Source organism: Scyliorhinus torazame, chromosome 11 (genome assembly GCF_047496885.1).
Source record: "Scyliorhinus torazame isolate Kashiwa2021f chromosome 11, sScyTor2.1, whole genome shotgun sequence".
Classification (NCBI taxonomy): domain Eukaryota; kingdom Metazoa; phylum Chordata; class Chondrichthyes; order Carcharhiniformes; family Scyliorhinidae; genus Scyliorhinus; species Scyliorhinus torazame.
In genome coordinates, this window is record NC_092717.1 from 30,623,269 (window position 1) to 30,648,254 (window position 24,986).

Consider the following 24,986-nt stretch of genomic DNA (forward strand, 5'->3'; position numbering starts at 1 on the left):
GCTGCATGGAACTGCGGGAGAGCAGAAAGCATCGCAAACGGGAGAGGAAGGGACAAAGGCAAGGTGCAGGGGAAGCTGACCCGGGAGCAAAGATGGCGGACCTGCGGACCTCGGACCCGGCGATCCAGCAGGCGCTGGAAAACATGCTGCAGGTGATAAAGAGCAGTTTTGAGTCATTGAAGCGGGATAACTTGGACCCACTTCAGAAGGCAGTGGATCAGCTGAACCAAAGAATGGATGCCCAGGACGATAAAGTTAAGGAGCTGGGGGAGGCGGTGGAGGAGCAGGTGGATGCGCAGACTATTGCTGCGCAAGAAGTCGACGGGTTGAAGGAGAGACAGAGAAGACTGCTGGATAGAGTAGAGGAGCTGGAAAATAGAGCCCGTAGACAAAATCTGAGGATCATCGGCCTCCCGGAGGGGGCTGATGCCACAGCGTTTGTGGCGGACCTGTTGATGCAGCTGATGGGGGCTGAAGCCTGCCCCCGACCGCCGGAGCTGGAGGGGGCACACAGAGTACAGGTGAGACAGGTGCGTCGGGGGGTCCCCCCCTCCCCGTCCGATGATGGTTAGGTTCCACAGGTTTGTGGAGAAGGAGCGGGTGCTGCAGTGGGCTAAGAGCAGCATGTGGAATAACAGTGTCCTTCGCATTTACCAGGACCTAAGCCAGGAGGTGGCCAGGCGGCAAGCAGCCTTTAAACAAGTTAAGGAGGTGTTGGTCAAAAAGCACGTGAAGTTTGGTCTGCTCTTCCCAGCCCGTCTTTGGGTTACGCATCAGGGCCAACACCACTACTTCTCCGAGCCCGAAGAAGCGATGGACTTTGTGAGGGATCAGGGGCTGGTCTCGAAAAAAGGACCCACGGACGCAAACTAGGGTCCGGGAATTGCTGTTTGAAGGGACACCTACTGTGCCTGGACTGCAGGTCGACTGTTTACTGCTTTAAAGGTGCCTTGTGGTGTATATTTTGGATGGGGGTGTACGCGTACTGGGTTATTGCAGTGTTATATATATATATATTTTTTTGGTGCTCAGAAAGGGACTTGGGTTAACACTTTTCTGTGTACACAGCTGGAACTGGATTGTACCTGGAGCAGCCTCGCGTTGCTGTTTGATGTTTACATCTTGTTTGATCTTTCCCATCTTAGTGAGACTGCTCCAGTGGGTCGGAGTGGGCTGGTTTGCTGGGGAGTGGGGAGATGAGGTCGGGGAAACAATGGGAGTGAGACAAGGGGGGGCCGGAGCGATGAGTCACCGGGCTAGCAGATTGGCTAGTCAAGGGAGTCAGGTGGGGGGGGGGGGGGGGGGGGGGGGAGAATACAGCCAGTGAATGGCAGGGGTGGGGTTATCGGGGATGTTGCTAGGTGGGGGTGGGGGGAGAATACCGCCAGTGAATGGCAGGGGTGGGGTTATCGGGGATGTTGCTAGGTGGGGGAGAATACCGCCAGTGAATGGCAGGGGTGGGGTTATCGGGGGATGTTGCTAGGTGGGGGAGAATACCGCCAGTGGATGGCAGGGGTGGGGTTATCGGGGATGTTGCTAGGTGGGGGAGAATACCGCCAGTGGATGGCAGGGGTGGGGTTATCGGGGATGTTGCTAGGTGGGGGGGGGGGGGGGAGAATACCGCCAGTGGATAGCAGGGGTGGGGTTATCAGGGGATGTTGCTGGGTGGGGGGGGGGGGTTATTTTGCTGACGTGGGGGGGATCTGAAGTAGGTAATGGGAAAGGAGGTCAGGGGTGGAAGCGGCCAAGACGCGAGCCAGGAATGGCACGGCGCAGGTGGCGGGCCCAAGAAAGGTTATGGCTGACCGGGTTTGGGGGGGGGGGGGGGCACCTGGAATGTCAGGGGACTAAATGGGCCAGTTAAAAGAGCACGTGTGTTCGCGCATTTGCGGGCTCTAAAGGCGGACGTAATTATATTGCAGGAGACACATCTGAAAGTGCCTGAACAGACCAGGCTAAGGAACCACTCGAACTTGGATTCTAAGTCCAGGGGGGTAGCAATTATGATCAATAAGCGGGTTCAATTTGAGGCAGAGGGCGTAGTCGCAGACGGCGGGGGCAGATTCCTTATGGTAAGGGGCAAGCTGGAGGGGAGGAGTGGTGCTGGTGAACATGTATGCGCCGAACTGGGACGACGTTGACTTTATCAGAAGAGTGCTGGGGATGATCCCGGACCGAGACTCACGTAAGTTGATCCAGAACGGGCAGACTCCCAGCAATGACAAGGGAGCTGAAAGGGTTCATGGAGCAAATGGGGGCTGTGGGCCCATGGAGAGCCAGACAGCCGACGGGAAGGGGCTACTCGTTTTAGTCACATGTTCATAAAGTATATTCTAGGATTGATTTTTTTTATCGTGAGCAGGGACTGTGTAGGGGAGGTAAAGAATACGGAATACTCGGCAATCACTATCTCGGACCATGCCCCGCACACTAGGTGGACCTGCAGGTCGGGGGTGGGGGTGGGGGGGGCGAATTAACAACGCCCGCAATGGAGGTTAGACGTAGGACTGTTGTCGGAGGAGGAGATATGTGAGAGACTGCGGAAGTGTATACAAAATTACTTGCAGGTGAACGATACGGGGGAGGTTTCAGCAGCGACCCTGTGGGAGGCGCTGAAGGCAGTAGTGAGGGGGGAGCTGATCTCAATTCGGGCTCACAGGGTCAGGGCGGACAGGGCAGAAATGGACAGATTGGTTAGGCAAATTCACCGGATAGACGAGGAGCATGCGGGGTCCCCGGGGGAGGACCTACTCAGGGAGAGACGGAGATTGCAGGCGGAACTGGGAGTGCTATCCACGATTAGGGCCGTGGAACAACTTAGGAAGGTGAGGGGAGTGGTGTATGAGCACGGATTGAAGGCCAGCAGATTGCTAGCGCAGCAACTCAGGAAGAGCGATGTGGCCAGGGAAATAAGTAGAGTGGTTGATGGGGAGGGGAGCAGAGTGGAGGATCCGGCAGGACTGAATAAGGTATTTCAGGACTTCTATAGTAAGCTGTACACTTCAGAACCCCCGGAAGAGCCGGAGGAGATGAAAAGGTTACTGGATGGACTAACCTTCCCAAAAGTAGACAGGGGACTAGTGGACGGGCTGGGGGCCCCGATTAGAGCGGAGGAGGTATTGGGGGGCCTAAAGGCCATGCAGTCGGGGAAAGCCCCGGGACCGGATGGATACCCAATAGAGTTTTACGAGAAGTTCTCGGAGATAGTGGGACCGGTCCTGACAAGGGTTTATAATGAGGCGAGGGACAGAGGGACCCTGCCGCCGCCGATGTCGCAAGCCACCATCTCGCTGATACTGAAGCGGGACAAGGACCCGGAATCCTGCGGGTCATACAGGCCAATCTCCCTGATCAATGTGGATGCCAAGCTCCTGGCGATTAGAATTGAGGACTGCGTACCGGAGGTGATTGGGGACGATCAGACAAGGTTTGTGAAAGGCAGGCAGCTGACAGCTAACTTGAGAAGATTGCTTAATGTGATCATGATGCCCCCGAAGGGCGAGGTGGATGTAGTGGTGGCAATGGACGCTGAGGCCTTCGACCGGGTGAAGTGGGGCTGTTTGTGGGAGGTGCTTGGACAGTTTGGGTTCGGGGAGGGACTGGTTAATTGGGTCAGACTATTGTACCAGGCCCCAAAAGCTAGCGTTAGGACGAACAGGATGTCAGATTATTTCAGACTACACCGCGGGACCAGACAGGGGTGCCCACTCTCCCCGTTGCTGTTCGCGCTGGCCATAGAGCCGTTGCCGATGGCATTGAGAGCTGCGAAGGGGTGGAAGGGAATGACTGTTGGGGGGGGGGGGGGGGGGTGGGGGTGGTGGTGGTGGAACATAGGGTCTCTCTCTATGCGGACGACCTGCTCCTGTACTTGTCGGACCCACTGGCCGGGATGGAAAATATACTGGAAACATTGAGGAAGTTCGGCCGGTTTTCAGGGTACAAATTAAATATGGCCAAGAGTGAGATGTTTGTGGTGCAGGCAAGGGGGTCAGGAGAATAGACTGAAGGAGCTGCCATTTAGGCTGGTGCAGGAAAGTTTCCGGTACTTGGGGATACAGGTGGCACGAGACTGGGGCAGGTTGCATAAGTTAAATTTGACTAGGGTGGTGGAACAAATGAAGAGGGAGTTTCGGAGATGGGATGCACGCCCGCTGTCACTGGCGGGGAGGGTGCAGGCTGTAAAGATGACAATCCTCCCTAGATTTCTGTTCATCTTCCAGTGCCTCCCGATCTTTATCCCGCGGTCCTTCTTCAAAAGGACTGGCAAAATCATCATGAGCTTTGTCTGGGCGGGAAAATCCCCGCGGGTGAAGAAGGCGATGCTTGAAAGGAGTCGCAGCGAGGGGGGACTGGCATTGCAGAGTCTGATCAACTACTACTGGTCGGCTAACATAGCCATGATAAGGAAGTGGATGGTGGGTACGGGGTCTATCTGGGAGCGAGTGGAGGCGGTTTTGTGCAGGGGCACCAGTTTGGCAGCCCTGGTCACGGCTCCCCTACTGCTGTCGCCGGCCAGGTACTCCACCAGCCCTGTAGTGGGGGCGGGCCAGCGGATATGGGGACAGTGGAGGAGGCATATGGGGGGGGGGGGGGTGCCTGGGCTCCAAAAAGTGATAACCATCGATTCGCCCCCGGGAACATGGATGGTTTCGAACATGGCGGTGGGCGGGGTTGGGGAGGGTGGGCGATATGTTCCTGGAGGGGAGCTATGCGAGTTTGAGGGGCTTGGAGGAGAAATTTGGGCTGGTAAGGGGAAATGACTTTAGGTACTTACAGATGCGGGATTTTGTACGCAGACAGGTTCCATCCTTCCCACGCCTCCCGCCAATAGGGATCCAGGACAGAATAGTTTCTAAAGGAGAAGGAGGAGATGGTAGAGTCTCGGATATCTACAAAGTGCTCATGAAGAGGGAAGAGTCTCAGACGGAGGAACTGAAACTCAAATGGGAGGAGGAGCTAGGCGGGGAGATGGAGGACGGGCTGTGGGCGGAAGCCCTGAGTCGGGTAAACTCAACCGCAACATGTGCCAGGCTCGGCCTGATTCAATTTAAGGTCATTCACCGGGCCCACATGACGGTAGCTCGGATGAGCAAATTCTTTGGGGTAGAGGACAAGTGCGCTAGATGCGCGGGAGGACCAGCGCACCATGTTCACATGTTTTGGGCATGTCCTAAGCTTAGGGGGTACTGGGAGAGATTTGCTGGGGTTATGTCCCGGGTACTGAAAACACGGGTGGTGATGAGTCCAGGGGTGGCAATTTTCGGGGTTTCGGAAGACCCGGGAGTCCAGGGGGAGAAAGAGGCAGATGTTCTGACCTTTGCTTCCCTGATAGCCCGGCGGCGAATACTGCTGGCATGGAGGGACTCAAAAACCCCGAACACCGAACTATGGCTTTCGGACTTGTCAAGTTTTCTGGGTATGGAAAAGATTGAAGTATTGGTTTTATATTGATGTTTGCACATTTCTGTTACCTGTAACTCTTTACAATGCCAAAAAATACCTCAATAAAATTGTTTGTCAAAAAACAAACTGACATTCTGCTTGGCATATATAAAAAAAAAAAGAGGATAAACATTTATTTCTCATATCACGCACATATGTACGCAACAAATCTATTCAGAGACACACACATAAGAAAATAGAAATTTGAGAAAATCAAACTACTTTAGTCCTTCTTGGTGGTGATTGTAATGTTGCAGGTCTGGAAATTGGTTCAGTCTAGGTCAGAGGTACCTGGCTTTTCAGTCAAAGTTATGGTTGAGCCTCTGGAGTGCAGAAATATAATTTTGCAGGTAAAATGAATTAGCCCCACTTCTCTGCCTACTGTGGCTCTACCTACACCACATGGACTGCAACCGTTCAAGAAAGCAGCTCATCACCACCACCCTCTCAAGGGTAATTAGGAATGGACAATAAAACCAATTATCGATTTACATACATGGGACATTTGATTCACTTTGTTGCAATGTTATGTAAGGGAGATATTAGGGTCCAGAAATTAGATCGAAGATGTAGCAGGCAATTTATGGGTTAAACAGACTGAAGGATAAAAAACTGCTAGCGCAGACTCAGAGGGATATGCCCACCTCAGGCATGAGTTACATTGCCCCATTCAGAGTTAAACTCGTTAGTAGGAATACACAGGACGGCCCAATTCAGCAAGGGTGAGTCACTCAAGATCCATTGTCCTTTGGGACACTTCTGTCTGACCAGCTATAAGCCCGTTACAGAGTCTGATGGCCTCTTTGTCCGTCAATGGGAGGTTAGTTGCATATCAATAGCATGGCTATTCTCTTGTATAAATGGGAGTGGACAATCAGTCAAGATAACGATGATGGGTTCAAGTCTGATTACCCCAGAATAGAACATTTGTTTAAAGGGCTGTGCGGAGCTTAGAGAGAAAGAATCCTGTTTTGAACAAGTACAGAGAGAAGCCTTTGCAATGTGACCAAGAGAGGTCTTGAAAGTTGCAGAGGCAGGCTTAGAAAAGCGTTCTGAAAGAATTTCCCTTACAGAAGATTGTTTCATAAATGCAAGTATTGCATTTGACTGCCTAAGTGGAGTGAGAGCTGCTCGTGTAAACTGCTGTTTAATGGAACTGGAGTGTTAAAGTTAAGGAACTACATGTAATCTGTTATTGTTACGGTTGAAGTTTGAAAGTTTAAATATTGTTTTCTTTTATAAAGTTTGTTTATAAAATAACCAAGCCCTATTTCTAAGATTATCACCCCTGGAACGAATCAATCTTTTTGCACACCTTAAAAACTTGGTTGCGGCTCTGGTCTAGAATCTTAGCCACTGCTGTGAGCTGACCAGGCATCCGTAACACCCAATAACAAAATAGTAATCTAAAATAATGTTTGGGGAAAGCACAGGCAAAACTTAAGCACCTCTCTCAAACAACAGTGAAGTTTTTTTCTGAATATGAAACGGCACAGGGAATATTCGGGGAGCTACATGCCGGACAAAAATATTCTCTGGGATTGCCAGGTTGAATTGTGTACTGTTGTTCCATGGCAGTCAGATCTGCATGTCTTGCTGCAACAATTGCTCCACCTGCTATTTTGACTCTTTGGGATCAATGAACAGCAAAAGAACTGAGCACAGACCTAGGAGGGAACTACATTAAACCTCACCCACTTTGTGCGTGTCTGCTTCAAATCTTGCAGAACTGGGACCTGATCATGATGCAGTGCTGTTACACACAGAACCCCGCTTGCTGTTGAGAGGATGGTACTGGAAAGGAGTTTGAAACTGAGGGAATCAATTTGCAATCAAGTGCCTAAAAAAGGAATTCATTGATTTTCTCTGTGCCCAAAACAGAATGTACCTCCTTTCTATTTAAAAAACTAAATGAACGGAATGCAAAAATGCAAGGAAAGGGGACCGAGTGATCAACTCACCAGCGTGCGTGAAGAGAATTGGACTTTGTAATGTGCTGAACTTGAACTAAGACTTTGTCTTTACGTTCCAAGTTTTGCTCTGACAATGCTATTGAACAGCGTCCCATTCTTGTGATGACCGACCATCATAGCCGCCTACTTTTTTTTTGCATCCTTTTTTTTTCTTTTTTAAATAAATTTGAGTACCCAATTCATTTTTTCTAATTAAGGAGCAATTCAGCGTGGCCAATTCACCTACCCTGCACATCTTTGGGTTGTGGGGGCGAAACCCACGGAGGCACGGGGAGAATATGCAAACTCCACACAGTGACCCAGAGCCGGGATCGAACCTGGGACCTCGGCGCCGTGAGGCAACAGGGCTAACTCACTGCGCCACCGTGCTGCCCAAACACTTTGCATCCTTTTTCCTGGATTTGGATACGACAATGTTTTCTTGGGTCTGAAACCGCACCCAATGTCAGCCTGAGATGTTAGATTTGCCCACAGCCGAAATTGAACATCTTATTGAAATTTCACGTGATTGATTTTTACGAAATCATTTTCCAGTGTTCCTGTGACAGAATTCTGGTTTGGTGTGAAGATTGACAACCCTGACATTGCACTACAGCTTCACAAGTGATGCCAGTATTTGTGTGAAACTGAATTTAGCTCATTGGTCTGCATCAAATCTCAACATCAATCAAGCCTTGTCACAGTGGAGATATGCATGATCACAGTTGGATTTTGAGGGGCTACGGCACAACCTGCATGTCCATGAGTCTCATTAGGGTAGGCCAAGTGTCCTTTAATTACAGTAGTGACTGTCATAATGGTTTTGTCTTCTGACCTTTTGATACAGCAATGACGGTTTGCGTGCTGTTCAGACACGCAGAAGATCCGAGACTTTGCATCACAGGACGAGATCATGAACTGGGTATTGTCGAGTTGGTTGGTTGAGAATTAACTCTGAAAAACTACGCAATTGGGAGGGAAAGAGTATCCACAGATGGGCGCCTTGTTGGTGTTAATGTATCAGGGGACTTCAGATGGAATACAGCTGCTGGTGAAAGTGTCTTGAGGGTCCTATCGATTGAATGAGCACATGATCCTGTCCGGGGTTCTCCGATCCCGCGGCCAAGTTCTGACGCCGGTGTCAAAAGCGGCGTGAGCGACTCCAGCATTAACGGGTCTACAGGCCCAGGCATTCACCCCTTCCTAGGGGGCTAATACGGCACTGGAGTGGTCCATGCATGTGTTGCAGTCTCCGCGCCAATATGGCGGAGCCCTACAGAGGGCCCCCCCCCCCCCGGAATTAGCCCGCCGGCCGATCGGTAGGCCCCAATCACGGGCCTGGCCACCGTGGATCCCCCCGCCCCCCCCAGGATGGCCCCTGCAGCCAGAACTCCGAGGTCCTACCGGGTAGGACCATACGTAACCCACGGCGGTGGGCACTCAGCCCGTTGAGGAGTGGAGAATCACCGGGGGGGCACGCTTTCAACGGCCCCGACTGGCGCGGTGACGACCCTGCAGGTGCCATTGCCGCCGATTCTCTGGTTGCCGGAGATTCTCATGCCCCCCACCCCCGGCGATTCTCCGACCCCGCGTGGGATCGGAGAATCCCGGCCCCTATATACCAGAGCCCGGGTTGGAAAGACTGAGGTTGCACAGGGTGCCACATTTGTGCAGGGACTGATGGAAGTGCTGATGTATCTTTGTTGTATCAACTATTTAAAGTGAAATTTACCATTTCAGTTGAAGTTGCGCCTGCCTGTTAATTCATGTGGAAACTTGTCGGTACTGTAATTTCTTCATGGAGGGAGGGGATGGGGGTCATGGCATAGATTTGGTTATTCCCATGGCAATCGTATCAAAATCTTGAAAAACTGCAAACTTGTCCTCTTTCCTCCCCTCGCAATAAATAATCTGTTCACAAGGTGTGACTTATAACAAATTAACACTTGGCATGTTTAATTGCAAGCTTTGTACTGTAAATGCTAAACATAGGATGGAAACATTTTTTGAAAAATTAAGTAAAAATACCAAGCAAGGATTTTCTTAACTTTAATTTATATAAAACAAACTATCATTGCCCATAAAACAAAGCTAAATGCATACTCCAGCATAATAAAATGAGTTAGTACACCAGTAAGTGGTTTTGACAGCAAACTTGCAAGGAATAACCTCTGTACTACAAAAAGTGGAATTCAGTTACTTGATCAGCATTTAATCAAGAAACTTGGTCCAGACATCTAGATCCAATCAGGACTAATCATACAGACAAATGAAGTGGAAATAAAGGTTATTCAAAAATGTGCGGCTCTCCATTTCCAGAGTCGCTGCCAGGTACAATAGCATTTATTTGATGTGATGCAGTCAATGCCTGGAGAAAATGAATATTCTTGTTCCATTGTAAATTCTATGTTAAATTAATTTGTCCAAACATGACATGGGTGCTGATAACTGGAGCCTTCTAGTTTGAGTTCAAGGTGATTCATAGGCTAGCTATATTGCAGCAGAATTTAAACATTTTTGTCAGAGATTAAAATGAAAAGATATGGCGTAGATCAATTTATTGAAAAAGGCTTGAAATGGAGAGCAGAGCAGCATGATTGTCATTCAGTAATCGTTTTTTTGGCCTACATTCTGTATTCCCCTTTATACAACCACTTGAGCAACATTAAAAAAGTGATTCTCTACATTTTACTGAAAGTTATCCCACTGAGAGGCACATTATAATTCAAAGAGTAGTTTTATCTTTTGTCTGCTCTATGCAGTAATTGTTTGACATTAACAGTTTTAATATCTTTATATAAAATTCATAAATTAAAACTGGTTCCATTCTTATGATTAATATTGTGTTGCTTGTTGAGCATTGAAAGAAAACCAAGGTTTCACATTGGCCACTTGTTACATTATATGTGGCAAGGAACAATCACTTACAGATTAATCACATTCTGCTTTTAATTCCGCATTATTAACCAACCTTTTACTGCAAGTTTTAAAGACTGAAATTTTGTCATCTAAATATTTACTCCAAGTGCAGTTCAGTAGCTACAAAAACTAAAGTGCATTACGGCGAGATATACTCTTTTAGAAGAGTAGAAGCTATATTTGTAGCAAGGTACCATTCATCCTTGATCCTATTTTCTGTTTCCCATCTTCCTTTGTTTATTTGATCTCACCCGAAAGCGCTGACCAATGCTTAAAGATACTGTTCCGTCTCTGGAGTCTTGTTGTCTCACCCAAACCACCATTTCTTACATGTGAGGCAAGGCTGCTAGTATCAGCCAGCTATTGGATTAAGATGATATTTCAGCTGAACCCAATCCCGCTCTCAAATCAGCAGGCTCAGTGGGCAGCAATCAGGAGCGACAACCTTGTCGAGTTCCCCCTCGAGCTCAGGAATGCAGAATCTAACAGTGAGCGACAACCTTGTCGAGTTCCCCCTCGAGCTCAGGAATGCAGAATCTAACAGTGGCATCTATGCCGAGGTGGGTAACTAAGCACAGTGTTGGAAACAAAGGGTGCCGTTTGCTGGTCTCAAAATCACACCACGTAACACATTTAGCCAATAACGCAAAGAAGTCCAAGGTCCATATTTTTACAAATTTACACTGGTTAATTTTGCTGTGAATTGATAAGATCACAATTTGTGTATTAAGCTGGATATGCTACTGCAGAAGTTAGTGGTTTGTGGTAATAGCTGGTTTATCTGAACTGTTACTAATTTAAAAACTAGGCGCAAAGTGCTTTAACAGTGTACATTAGATCTGACAAAAGAACATTGCACATCGTTTGAAGGAAGTGCTTTCATTCTGTAGCTGCTAAGTGTATTGGCTTAGCTGGTCCTATCTCTATCATACAGATGCAGCTGTAAAACCAACTTCTGTTTTGCAATAGGGGTACAGCCCCATAGATACCAACGTTAACTGCACTGCGATACTTAAGTTTACAGAGGGTTCTCATAAAGATGTATGGCACTGACATTAGATGTCGCTTGTGCAAGGTAGCGTTTGGACCCCGAATAATGCTGCACCTTCGACATCCGATGTTAAGGAGGAAGTGTTGATACCAATGTTGCCATAAGGTAGGTCTCTATGGGTACTTCTTTGGAGATCCTTGTCGGGTGGTCTACAGCAACTAAATAACATAGTTAACTACCAAGTTAAGATGTAGCACTCATTGGGAGGTATTCTATTTACTTCAGTATTGGATACAAGTAACATGGCTGGATAAAAATGTCTCTAAACCTGCTTACGTTGCTTTTTTAAAAAATATTAAGAAGGGTGGAAGACCCTACTGAATTTAAATCGAAAATATTGGCAGTTTACCCTGATCTACTATTAGCTGCTTCTTCACGAGCAGTGCACTTCCTATCACGGTTATCACAAGGAAACTTTTAAGCAGCAGCTGCTGAAGCAGTAGCTTTCGGGTTAATTTCATTAGATGTCAACAACTTGTTTACATTTATTGCAAAGCCATAGTAGTACAATTTGATTTCAGATGCAGAACTATCAAACACAAAGTTACAAAATAATCACAGTTTGGTTTCCATTCTTGGTTCACACATTTAAGAATACAGACACTGGAGTCATCCTTTTAGTAGTAAAATGAATAATGTGAAGGTGGTCCCTTGAAGGGACTGTATGTTTTTCGAACAAATAAAAAAACAGGCATGCATTTTTCAAAACGTTAGGTGTCTCTGGCTCAGGTAATAAAATGTCAATCAATCCAGTTCTTTATAATCAAAAGCAAACAGCAGTGATGAAAAAAAATTCTCAATTATACCCAAAGGATTAGTGAGTAGTCTGCACTTTCTACCACAGTGACTCATTTTCTATTTACACAAACAGCCAAATGCCCAGTATGATAAGGCATAATGTTTCTCGTTAGCTGTTTTGCTTTTAGTTGGGGGTGGGGAAGGGGAGGAGGGAGGGAAAGATTGGTGGAATAATGCACAAAAGAAAATATGCTCATAATGGGAACTCTCTCTTCCCACAACCTCATAAACCATCACACCTGCTTCAAGCCCACAGTGGAACTCTTACCATCTGCCAGATTTTGTTTGCTAGATAAAGCCATGCGTAAGATATCACCTCACTGCACAGCCTGTTATTACCTTTACTGGCCTTTGTCCTGCGCCTTGGTATATTATACCCACAAGACCGAATCCTGGGGATTCTCCATCAATTTCCACGGTCAACAAGGACTCATTCCATTATAGCAGATAACAGAGGTTCCACTGTGACTCTCCGCATCTAAGGAACATAATGTAATTTACATGATCATTCAAAAATCCTCTCGCCCAGGCAGCCTCTATATAGAGTGCAGGTCAAACTGGGGGAAGACAAAATAAAAAACACTTGCATCATATTTCCAACCGTCTTCACTGATGTTAAAATGTAACATACACTCCATCATTTGGAAATCCTAAAAGAGAGCACAGCATTTAAGCACACATTAATCCCTTTTCTTTTCTACCATGCTTTTCTCTTCCAGTTCTTCATCTTTGAGCTCTTTTGAATCTTCTTTCACTTCGTTATCAGCTTTGTGATGTTTGTCATGGTTTTCCTCCTTTTCCTCGTCACTGGCTTCGGCATCTCCCTGCTCAATGGCTTCATTCTGAAGCAGCTCTCCCTCCTCCGGTTCGTATTCCCCATCGGCAGTCCAGATTCCATAACACATGATGCTGATGACACCCAAAGGCAGACCGAAAAGAAAGCAGCCCAGGAGAGGAGACGTCTTGAAAACAGACTAACAAATGAAGCACAAAAGAACACAAAAAGGTCAGCTTTTGTTTTCTCTCCGTTCTATGAAAAGCAAAAGGCAAAACAGTTTAACTGATGGCACCTAACACGCTTCCTGAAATAAGCACTGAATGAAACTATAGCTAAACAATGTAATGGTTTTACAACAACAAAAACTGTCCTGGACAGTTATTTGAGATTCTTGGTCACTCTGACTGACGGGTGTTTGTGACGTTTTGGGGTCTGCTCCATCTTTCTCACCTCAGACTTTGACTTATATTTTAGGTAATTCTCACAGACAGGCCCAGATTTCAAACTCTTTTAGAGGAACCTCACTAGCTTGGATGTCGGTAACATTTTGGCATCATGCAACACATCAAGTGAAAACGTTCTGTTGATTACTTTTAGTTACTGGAAATTTCCTATACATCAGTCCGCTCTCGCTCCCAACTTCAAGTTGCAGTGGAACATAGAATCATAGAATTTACAGTGCAGAAGGGAGGTCGTTCGGCCCATGGAGTCTGCACCGGCCCTTGGAAAGAGCACCCCACTTAAGGCCACGCCTCCACCCTATCCCCGTAACCCAACCCAACCTTTTTTTGTACACGAAGGGCAATTTAGCATGGCCAATCCACCTAACCTGCACATCTTTGGACTGTGGGAGGAAACCGGAGCACCCGGAAGAAACCCACGCAGTCACGGGGAGAAAGTGCAAACGCTGGAGCCTGGACCCGTGAAGCAACTGTGCTAACCACTGTGCACGCATCATCAGACTTCATTTTAGATTTATAAAATTAAAAAAATTATTTAACATGAAAAAGCGAATAGCGTGCACGCAATACACAATTGATCCTCCATGCCAGTGGGTCATCTAGGTTCTGAGTGTGGCCCATGAGACATTTTGTTGACCGTTGCCCATGCGCAGGGTTGTCACATTCTGCTGATTTGGTCTGGTTTTCTACCGGTGTGACTGATGCGATACGTACGTAAAGCAAGGGCAAATGAAGTGAGGTGCGTGCTGATTGCACACAACATTGACTGAGAGAATCATGCCTCTGCGCCCAAAGTTTAAATATTTCTTTTGTTTTTTATGATTTGAAGTTGATAGTTCTATTAATATATAAATGATTAAGCATTTTCTAAAACTCATTATGAAATATGCAGAGTGTATTAAATGTATTTAATCTTATTCATTGGGTCGTGATTAGTGAACAAGCCTGATTTCAATCTTGCGGCCCACTGAGATTAAGAGGGTCACTCATGCATCCCAGTCACTAGCCCAGGTTGCCCATCACTGCTCCAGGCCGCAGCAACATGGGATATTTCAGTACAGTAAAGGCACTATAGAAATTCAAGTTGCAGAATCACGGTCAAATGTAAAATTCTGGTGAACCGGATAATTGGAGTAGGCTATGGAGATAGAATCCAATCCCTTTTAAAGACAGACTGGAATGTTTTGATTTTATATCATTTACAGTCAAATAGCAAAACTTCTGACTGGCGTAGAGAAATTTTTTTTAAATGTGCTGTTGGAATGCAGGTGACATTGTCAAGATCTGTCTCATTGCGCAACCATTGTGGCCTTGAACTGTGGGGTGGTGGGCATTCCCCCGGCCCTCTGCAATCCTCATGCTGACTGTGTTCCCAAAATGATGGGAGTTAGGGAGAGCAGTGGAATAGCTGAATTTGGCTGGAGGTGACAACAGAACAGATTAAGTTGAGGGTTGCAGCAACCAACGGGCTGGCAAAGGTGGAGGATGTTGTCGGAGTTGAAGTAGGATGTCTTTGTGATATAGAGTATGTGGGCCAGTAATTCAGCTCAACGTTGAATAGAATGTAGAGCACAGTGGTTAGCACTGTTGCTTCACAGCACCACGGACCGGGTTCAATTCCCGGCTTGGATCACTGTCTGTGCGGAGTCTGCACGTTCTCCCCGTGTATGCGTGGGTTTCCTCCGGGTGCTCCCGTTTCTTCCCACAGTTCAAAGACGTGCAGGTTAGGTGGATTGGCCATGATAAATTGCCCTTAGTGACTAAAAAGGTTTGGAGGGGTTATTGGGATACAGTGGAAATGAGGGCTTAAGTGGGTCGGAGCAGACTCGATGGGCCGAATGGCCTGCTTCTGCACTGCATGTTCTAAAACTATTTGGCAGACAGGAAACAAAGAGTAGGAATAAACAGGTCTTTTTCCAAATGGCAGGCAGTGACTAGTGGGGTACCGCAGGGATTAGTGCTGGGACCCCAGCTAATATATATATTTTTTTGGAAAATATTTTATTGAAGCATTTGTAATTTTCACAATTTAACATATTGACATTTCTAAAACAACTGCACGGCTCGATGCACAAAATACCCCCTAAAATAACAACAAACAATAAACCACGTACCCTACTTCTCCCGCCCTATCCCCAATTACCCGTATACTAAATTCCCTGTCCTTAATTTAACATTACCATGCCTCCTATTGCCCCCCCCTTACTGTTGACGTTCAGTTTTTGTTAAAGAAATCGATGAATGGCTGCCAACGCCGGGCAAATCCCTGTATTGATCCTCTTAGAGCGAACTTGATTTTCTCCAGATTGAGAAACCATATCGCTGACCCACACTCCTGATTTTGGGGGCTCCGAGTCCCTCCATCGCAGCAAGGCCAGGATATCGGCCTCGCTCCCCCCTTTGCCACCGGATCTTCCGAAACCCCAAATATTGCTAATTCTGGAGTTACCCTACCTTCCAGGATATCCGACATAACACCTGCAAATCCCTGCCAGAATTCCCTCAGTTACGGACATGCCCAAAACATACAAACATGGTTGGCCCACATCTGTCCTCCACCTCCTCGAAGAACCTACTCATCCGAGCTACCGTCATGTGGGCTCTATGGACTACCTTGAACTGAATCAAGCTGAGTCTAGCACAGGACGAGGATGTGTTTACCCTTTTCAAGGCTTTTTCCCCACAGTTCAGTTTCCAGCTCCCCTCCTAGCTCCTCTTCCCACTTCCTTTTCATCTCTCTGATAGGGTCCCTTTCCCACTCTAATAATTCCCTGTATATGTCCAAAACCTACCCACCTCCAATCCCTGTTTTTGACAGCATTTTATCCTGTATCTGAGGCGTTCAAGACAAGACAACTCTGACCTATACAAGAAATCCAGCTACGGCCTCGGCAAAGCCATCCGAGATGCCAAGCGAGAATATCAAACCAAGCAAGAGTCACAGACAGACTCTCGGCAGTTGTGGTAAGGACTAAGCAACATAACAGGCTACAAAGCGGAGCCGAACAGTATCTCTGGCAGCAGCGCACCCCTCCCCGATGAACTCAATGCATTCTATGCTCGGTTCGAGCAGGTAACCAACAATCCGCTGTCGAGTGCCCCAGTAGCCCATAATTCACCCATACCCACCATCACAGCTTCCGAAGTCAGATCGGCCTTCCTGAAACTGAACCCTCGGAAGGAGACGGGCCCGGACGGGATCCCTGGTTGTGCACTCAGAGCCTGCGCGGACCAGCTGCCAGAGGTATTTGCGGACATTTTTAACCTGTCCCTACTCCACTCGGAGGTCCCCACCTGCTTCAAGAAGACCACCATTATACCGGTCCCAAAGAAGAACCAGGCAACGTGCTGTCGTAATGAAGTGCTTCAAGAGGTTGATCATGAAGCGCATCACCTCCATACTCCCAGAATGCCTTGATCCACTGCAATTCGCATACCGTTGCAACCGGTCCACATCAGACGCCATTTCCCTGGCCCTACACTCATCTCTAGAGCATCTTGAAAACAAGGACTCCTACATCAGACTCCTATTTATTGACTACAGCTCCGCCTTCAACACCATAATCCCAGCCAAGCTCATATCAAAGCTCCAAAACCTAGGACTTGGCTCCCCACTCTGCAACTGGATCCTCGATTTTCTGACCAACAGACCACAATCAGTAAGAATGAACAACACCTCCTCCACAATAGTCCTCAACACCGGGGCCCCGCAAGGCTGCGTACTTAGCCCCCTGCTCTACTCCCTGTACACACACGACTGCGTGGCAAAACTTGGTTCCAACTCCATCTACAGGTTTGCTGACGATACGACCATAGTGGGCCGGATCTCGAATAACGATGAGTCCGAATACAGGCGGGAGATAGAGAACCTAGTGGAGTGGTGTAGTGACAACAATCTCTTCCTCAATGCCAGCAGAACTAAAGAGCTGGTCATTGACTTCAGGAAGCAAAGTACTGTACACACCCCCGTCAGCATCAACGGGGCCGAGGTGGAGATGGTTAGCAGTTTCAAATTCCTAGGGGTGCACATCTCCAAAAATCTGTCCTGGTCCACCCATGTCGATGCTACCACCAAGAAAGCACAACAATGCCTATTCTTCCCCAGGAAACTAAGGAAATTCGGCATGTCCACATTAACCCGTACCAACTTTTACAGATGTACCATAGAAAGCATCCTATTGGGCTGCATCACAGCCTGGTATGGCAACTGCTCGGCCCAGGACCGCAAGAAATTTCAGAGAGTCGTGAACACTGCCCAGTCCATCACACGAACCTGCCTCCCATCCATTGACTCCATCTACACCTCCTGCTGCCTGGAGAAAGTGGGCAGCATAATCAAAGATCCCTCCCACCCGGCTTACACACTCTTCCAACTTCTTCCATCGGGCAGGAGATACAGAAGTCTGAGAACACGCACGAACAGACTCAAAAACTGCTTCTTCCCCACTGTCACCATACTCCTAAATGACCCTCTTATGGACTGATCTCATTAACACTAGACCCCTGTATGCTTCATCCGATGCCAGTGCTTATATAGTTACATTGTATATGTTGTGTTGCCCTATTATGTATTTTCTTTTATTCCCTTTTCTTCCCATGTACTTAATGATCTGTTGAGCTGCTCGCAGAAAAATACTTTGCACTGTACCTCGGTACACGTGACAATAAACAAATCCAATCCCTGTAGTCCCCTTAGGGGGAGGCAAGGAAAGCTTGGGACCTGTCTCCGTACAAAGTCCCGTACTTGAAGATACCGAAACCCGTTCCCACACGGCAAATCAAACTCCTCTAATGTCTCCAAGGTCGGAAAGCCCTCCTGGATGAATAGATCCCCAAACCTCTCAACCCCTGCCCGCTGCCATTCCTTAAAGCCCCCATCCAACCCCCCCCCCCGGGACAAACCGGTGATTGTCACAGTTCGGTCACCACACTGACGCCCCCCCTCCAGGCTCATATGCTGCCTCCATTGCCCCCACACCCTCAGGGCTGCCACCACCACAGGACTTGTGGAGTACCGAGCCGGCGAGAACGGCAGGGGTGCCATCAGTAAAGCCTCCAGACTCGTACCTTTGCAGGATGCTGCCTCCATCTGCTCCCAGGCCGACCCCTCCCCCACTACCCACTTCCTGACTATCGATATGTTGGCAGCCCAGTAATAGTTAATAAAGCTCGGGAGAGCCAATCCCCCTTCCCCGCGGGCCCCTTCCAGGAGGGTCCTCTTTACTCTCGGGGTTTTAACCCACCCATATAAACCTCAATATCGCCACATTAATACTTCCGAAAAAAGCAGTTAATAAAGCTCGGGAGAGCCAATCCCCCTTCCCCGCGCATTCACAATATATATTAATGACTGAAGAAGTGGAGAGCAGTGCCTGAAAGGAATTAACTGTTTGCAATGTCAACTAGCTTGGGGCCTAGAAAGGGTACTTGGCTGGTCGGTAGTTCAGTGGGAATGGGTCAAGAGAGTAAGAATTAAGTGTCATAGACAAGATGAGCATGGTGAGGGTGGCAAAGAGAAACTTCAGAAAATTATGGGTTCAGGGATAAGGTAAGCAGTCTGGAGGATGTTTGGCCTGACGGACAAGGAGTTGAACAGTCGGTAACAAAGTCTAGGAGTTCCTTATAACTGTGGGATACAGTGGTGGAAGGTTCAGGGGAAGTGGGTTTAAGGAGACTGTTGAGCGTGACAAAAAGACGCTGCGTGGTTTTGGCAGAGGAAAATGTGGCACACTAGTGCTAGATATGGTCCAGTGAGGCCTGCTGATGGATGGCTAAACCAGTTGTGCTCCAGGGGTCTGATCTTGGTAGTTGTGTTAACGTATTTTAAAATATACTTCCTTTTGAATTATATGCACCAAGGTTAATAATGGGATGAGTTATTTATTTTACATTGGTCGATTGATAACAACACTTAAAACATTCTTACAGGCCAAAGTTCTCATTTTATGCAATTATTGTGCAAAGGCTGGCATCACAACTTTGCCTCCTTTACTCAGACATTTGACTCCAAAGCAAAAATATGATGCGTGGGCTGGTGATAAATACCCTTTGGGGAGGAGGAAGAAAAGCTTTTTAAAACTGCCAATGAGCCATGTAGCACTTCTGTAATGCTTTATGTGGCTTTTATTGTAAGTTATCCTTCCTGCAGTTGTAAAAGTACAAAAAAAACCACTTAAAAACTTCTCAATCATTGCCTGTATATTGTTATACAAATGAACTGTGAACATATTATTTCTAGGCAGCAGAACATCTTGAAAGCACACCCCTGATAATTCTAAATGTGAGTGCAAGTGAAATTTGCTGATACTCACCAGTATGGTGGATTTTCCATCATACAACAATCTTCTAACCCGATAATAGAAACTGTCGCCTCCTTGTGCCTGAAAATCAGGTGCAAGAAATAATTGGATTTACTGTCTAACATTAAAACAAAGCTGAAAAAAAAAGAACCATAGAAATGTGAAAAAAGGAGTTACAGAATCAGACCTGGGTGTTAAGAGCAAATTTGAAACAAGCTTCCTAAATTTACAGTATAATTCAGTCCAAGTAAAATTCGTGAAATTTGGTACCCTGGAAATGTCGGTTAGGAAAATTATACCATCCGTACATTGATGAACTCATTAATGAGCTGACTTGGTACCAGCCCCACTGTGGAGAACTACTTCTGAAATTGAAAACATTCCTCACACACTTTCTGGTAAAACACTTACCATTCAAACTCTCACTAGATTTCTGTTGTTCAGTATAAAAGGTTAATCCCATAAGCAGGCCCACACACTCCATAATCATAATCTTACACACAATGCATCTTAAAATCTGCCTGCTACTATGGTGAAATGGCGAGTGTGGGAGTAGGGGAGGAGAAATTTGAAGAGGTCAAACATGCCATCTTTTTGCTTAAAGCGGAGTTGTATTAAAACTATTTATTACGCTTAAACGTACCTGTGCTGATCCTTCTAGGATGTCAGTAATAAACTTAATCAAGTCCTCAATGCTCCCAATTGCTGTTTCTGGTATAAAGTATTGTTGGTTTGAAGTATTCAGTACAACAATGGAAGGAACGATGACTTCACTGAAAGAAAGTAGGCAAGGGAATTTTCAAAACAAATAGTAACTGTTGAAAAAGTGATCCAACATTCTGGTTTATACTTCTCTTGAAGACTTTCATTAACTTTGTTAAATGGGACTGAGAATGAATAAATGAATGATATTGAACTTACACTGCCACCCAGTGGTGACGATTAGAATTGCGCCTTTAGCACAACCAAATTGATGGACTTCCATACTAAAACTATTCATGTGATCCTTTGCACATTTTACAAGTGGCACAATTTAAATAGGGCTTCTGTAGAATGTGGTGCTGGATTTTATTGAGAGGGGGGGGGGGAAATAAAGAGAGAGAAGAGGTGTGCAATGATTGCCCTCCTGAAGAAAGTGGGTCCTGAGCACGGTAGCATGGTGGTTAGCACAATTGCTTCACAGCTCCAGGGTCCCAGGTTCGATTCCGGCTTGGGTCACTGTCTGTGCGGAGTTTGCACGTTCTCCCCGTGTGTGCGTGGGTTTCCTCCGGGTTCTCCGGTTTCCTCCCACAGTCCAAAGATGTGCGGGTTAGGTGGATTGGCCATGCTAAATTGCCCATAGTGTCCAAAATTGCCCGTAGGGTGGGGTTACTGGGTTATGGGGATTAGGTGGGGTTACTGGGTTATGGGGATAGGGTGGAGGTTTGGACCTTCGGTAGGGTGCTCTTTCCAAGAGCCGGTGCAGACTCGATGGGCCGAATGGCCTCCTTCTGCACTGTAAATTCTATGTCTATGTCTATGAATGGTGGGGGTGGGCTAAACAAGCTCAGGGTCGGACCTTTGTCCCTCACATGGTCAGGTCCGACCTTCAAAGCTGCTGGCAAATCAGTCTTCTTCTTCAGCAGTCCCGACACCGCCAACTCAGCACAGGGCTCTGCTGGGACAGTAAGGAAGTGCAAGAATAGTGATGGGCCACCGGAGACATTTAAGATCTGGGGTTTTAGGGCAGGGAGGGATCAGAGGTGGTGTGGGGGGGGGGGGGGGGGGGGAAAGAGAGGGAGAGGGAGAGAGAGAGAGAGAGAGGGTGTGTGTGGCTGAGTTTTGGAGGGAGGTGGGGAGGCACAAAGGAGGACAGGGGACATCTTCAGGGCATCCCTGAGTGATGTGCACCCCCTTCCTTTCTCCCTTTTCAAAGAAGTCATTTCAAAAATGGCCTTCACACTCGGGCCTGTCTGCCGCTGCAGTGTTTTATGGCAGTGGAAGCAGATTGAGGACATTAAGCGGACAATTAAAGGCCTCAGTAGGCCTAAGGGCAGGCGGCCTAGTGGGCGAATGACCCCCACCTCCCATATGGACGGCACGGTAGCACAATGGTTAGCACTGTTGCTTCACAGCGCCAGGGTCCCCTTGGATTCCCTCCGGGTGCTCTGATTTCCTCCCGAAACAAGTCCCGAAAGATGTGCTTGTTAGATGAATTGGACATTCTGAATTCTCCCTCAGTGTACCAGAGCAGGTGCTGGAGGGTGGCAATTAGGGGCTTTTCACAGTAACTTCATTGCAGTGTTAATGTAAGACATTTGTGCGATAAAGGTTATTAATTAAAAATTATGGGGATCACGTCAGAGGTGGGCAGGAAGGTGGTGGACTGGGTACCCAACATATTTTATGTTCCCCCTGCCGAAAACACCCTTGGTGGGGTCCATAAAATCCAACCTGTGAAACTACAAATAAAAATTCTTTAAAGACTCATTAAAAATGACAAGAAAAATTAGGTTCACCAATTGCTCATTGGTGCATTGCAGCATGATACTAAACTAGGCGAGTTAGAAATTTAGGTTTGATCCTGCATCTGTACTGACTTGGCCAATACCAGATAGGATGAAAGTGGGGCTGCTTTTGTTGAAGCAAGAACTTCTGGGTTACAGAAGTGGGCATAGGAAGAAAATCCATCAGAATTGTTGGTCCTGATCACTGTCCAGTGATCTCCCTACAGAATGTTCATGTATGTAAGGGGTAGGATAAGGTCCAACTGTGATGCCACTTATAGTAAACTGTCTAAATCAATTCAGTGAGGCACCAGAAGACTGTCAGAACTCACCAGAAGACTATTACAATTTGCTGCACGATCCCATTTATTACGGAGTCAGTGCAAATTTTGCAATAGATAGTTTCTTATCCCAATGTCATCAACATTGATGAAACACACGTATTTTAAAGTATTTTCCTGTTTGTTACGTGTAGTTCCCCAAACAGAAATAAAGATACAACCCTTCAAAATATTAAATGATGTGAAACACTTCATAAAAGTAACATTACCTCTTCACAGTACTTCAGTCAAAATACATTGCCAGCAACACCCCCCCCCCCCCCCCCCCCCCCCCCAACCACCACATTGTTGCTGTATCCAAATTCACAGTTTGACATCTTTTTCCTCTGTTGCTTGCTGTCATTCACTGTTCTCATAATCTCTAATTTAGTTTTTGGACTGATTTCTCCAGTTTATTTAACTTTCTGCATTTCTGCCTTCATGTTCGTAGAATGTATTTTCTCACTCTCTCTCTCTGTATAATCTTCCTTGCCTCCCTTTTTGGAGTGAAAAAGAAATAGCGGATCCCAACTACAAATAAAACCAAGGATTTAAAGCTGAGCCAGTTGCAGTGTAAGTTTCCAGATTAAATAAAAATATTGTAAAACTTTATTTCTCCAGTAAGACTGAACAGATACACTGCTCGGTGGGACCAGTCACACCATAGAGAGATTAAACCAGGTACTTCATTAGATAGTTTCCCCCCCCCCCCACTCCCTCGCTTCGGTCCAAGCAAGTTACTTTTCCAGGGTTTCAGACAACACAATCACCAATAATTTTAACATCCAGAAACATTTCCTATTGAAGACACTGGAATTGAAATTCAAAACAGACAATAGTAAGTTTTAAAATGCCCTGTCCAAAAAAAAAGAATACTTTTCAAAGTAATTAGTTAAAGTGAACAAACACTTACTCCATTATGACACTGTTGATGTAATCAGCTCCATCTATATGCCCAAACTGGAAATTCCTGTAACAAATTGAATGCGACATGTTTCAAGTAAGTATATTTAGAGAATCCTCAGTGCACCTTTTGAAACACGATTCTCATTTCCAAAGATGTGGATTTTGGTGATGACTAACACAGAGGAACTGCTGCACTGTCAGAGGCTGTTGCCTTTCAGGCGAGATTTTAAACCAAAGGCTCAACGGCCCTTACAGCCGGATGTAATAAGAAAATTCCATGACACTATTCGAGTAAGGGCAGGGGAGCTTACTCAGTGCCTCAATCAACATCATGAATGAACAAATTATCTGATCATTCATCTCGTTATTATTTGTAGGATCTTGCCTGCACAACTTGGTATCTGCGTTTCCATACATTACAACAGTGACTACACTTCAGAAGTTTGTTGTTGCCTGTGAAGCAGATTGCAATGTCCTGAATCTTGAAAGGTGCTTTATAAAGTGCAAGCTTTTCTTTCATATCTAAGGAAGAATGTGCTGGCCTTGGAGAGTCCAGAAGAGGTTGACAAGAATGATCCCCGGAATGAAGGACCTGTCATATGAGGAGGGATTGAGGACTAGTTTAGAAGGGTGAGGGGAGATCACATTGAAACATATAGAATACTGAGAGGCCTTGAGAGTGAACATGGGGAAGATGTTTCCACTAGTAGGAGAAACTAAAACCCGAGGACACAGCCTCAGACTGAAGTGACTCTCCTATAAAATAGAGATGAGGAGGAATTTCTTCAGCCAGAGGGTGGTGAATCTGTGGAACTCATTGCCTCAGAAGGCTGTGGAGGCCAAATCACTGAATGTCTTTCAGACAGTGATAGATAGGTTCTTGATTAATAAGGAGATCAGGCGTTATGGGGAGAAGGCAGGAGAATGGGAATGAGACACATATCAGCCATGATCGAATGGCAGAGTAGACTTGATTGGTTGAATGGTTTAATTCTGCTCCTATTATGGTCTTTCAAAAAAAAAAAATCGCAGAATTTTACACCATTTGACCCTGCCCCTATCAACTCGCGTTTAAAAAATCTATTCACCTAGCCATCAATCAATTGCCTTTTCACCATATTCTTTTAATTTTTTCCTTTTAGATATTTATCCCCTTCCTCATTGATATAGAATCCATAATAACTTTCAATGTCTTATAAGTACCTTATTTTAAGCAACACTCTTGAACCTATTCATTGGCTCAACAACTAGATCTGGTTTTCCCCATTCACTTCAGTAAAATTCCCCAGAATTTTAAACCTCTTGATCTTTCTTTGCTGTAGTGAAAAGAGCCAAGTTTTTTGGCTGCTACTCGCAACCAAAGCCTCTCATCCAAAGTATCTAGTATACCATTTTTAAATAAAAAGTGGGAAAACATGGGAAAATGATGTAACAAAAGTGGGAAAATGATGTAACAAAAGTGGAAATAGTTGCCTGCTTAAATGCAGGCAATCAAAAGAAAAATAAATACAGTGACGTGGTTAGGCAAGTCATAACAATCGTGAGCAGCAAATCTTGGAATTATAGAATAGATA

General features: G+C 46.3%; 1 protein-coding gene across 2 annotated transcripts in view; it reads right to left on the bottom strand.

The window, feature by feature from the left end:
- Nucleotides 1–9,430: 9,430 nt before the first annotated feature.
- LOC140385216 (protein disulfide-isomerase TMX3-like) overlaps nucleotides 9,431–24,986 on the bottom strand; it is a 169,293-nt gene continuing 153,737 nt past the window's right edge. For both annotated transcript variants that reach the window (XM_072467123.1, XM_072467124.1), the window contains 4 exons: nucleotides 23,420–23,476; nucleotides 20,344–20,473; nucleotides 19,713–19,781; nucleotides 9,431–13,136 (listed from right to left, as the gene is read on the bottom strand). In XM_072467123.1, the coding sequence (XP_072323224.1) occupies nucleotides 12,843–13,136; nucleotides 19,713–19,781; nucleotides 20,344–20,473; nucleotides 23,420–23,476 (550 nt within the window). In that variant the 3' untranslated portion in view covers nucleotides 9,431–12,842. The remainder of the gene's footprint in view (nucleotides 13,137–19,712; nucleotides 19,782–20,343; nucleotides 20,474–23,419; nucleotides 23,477–24,986) is intronic.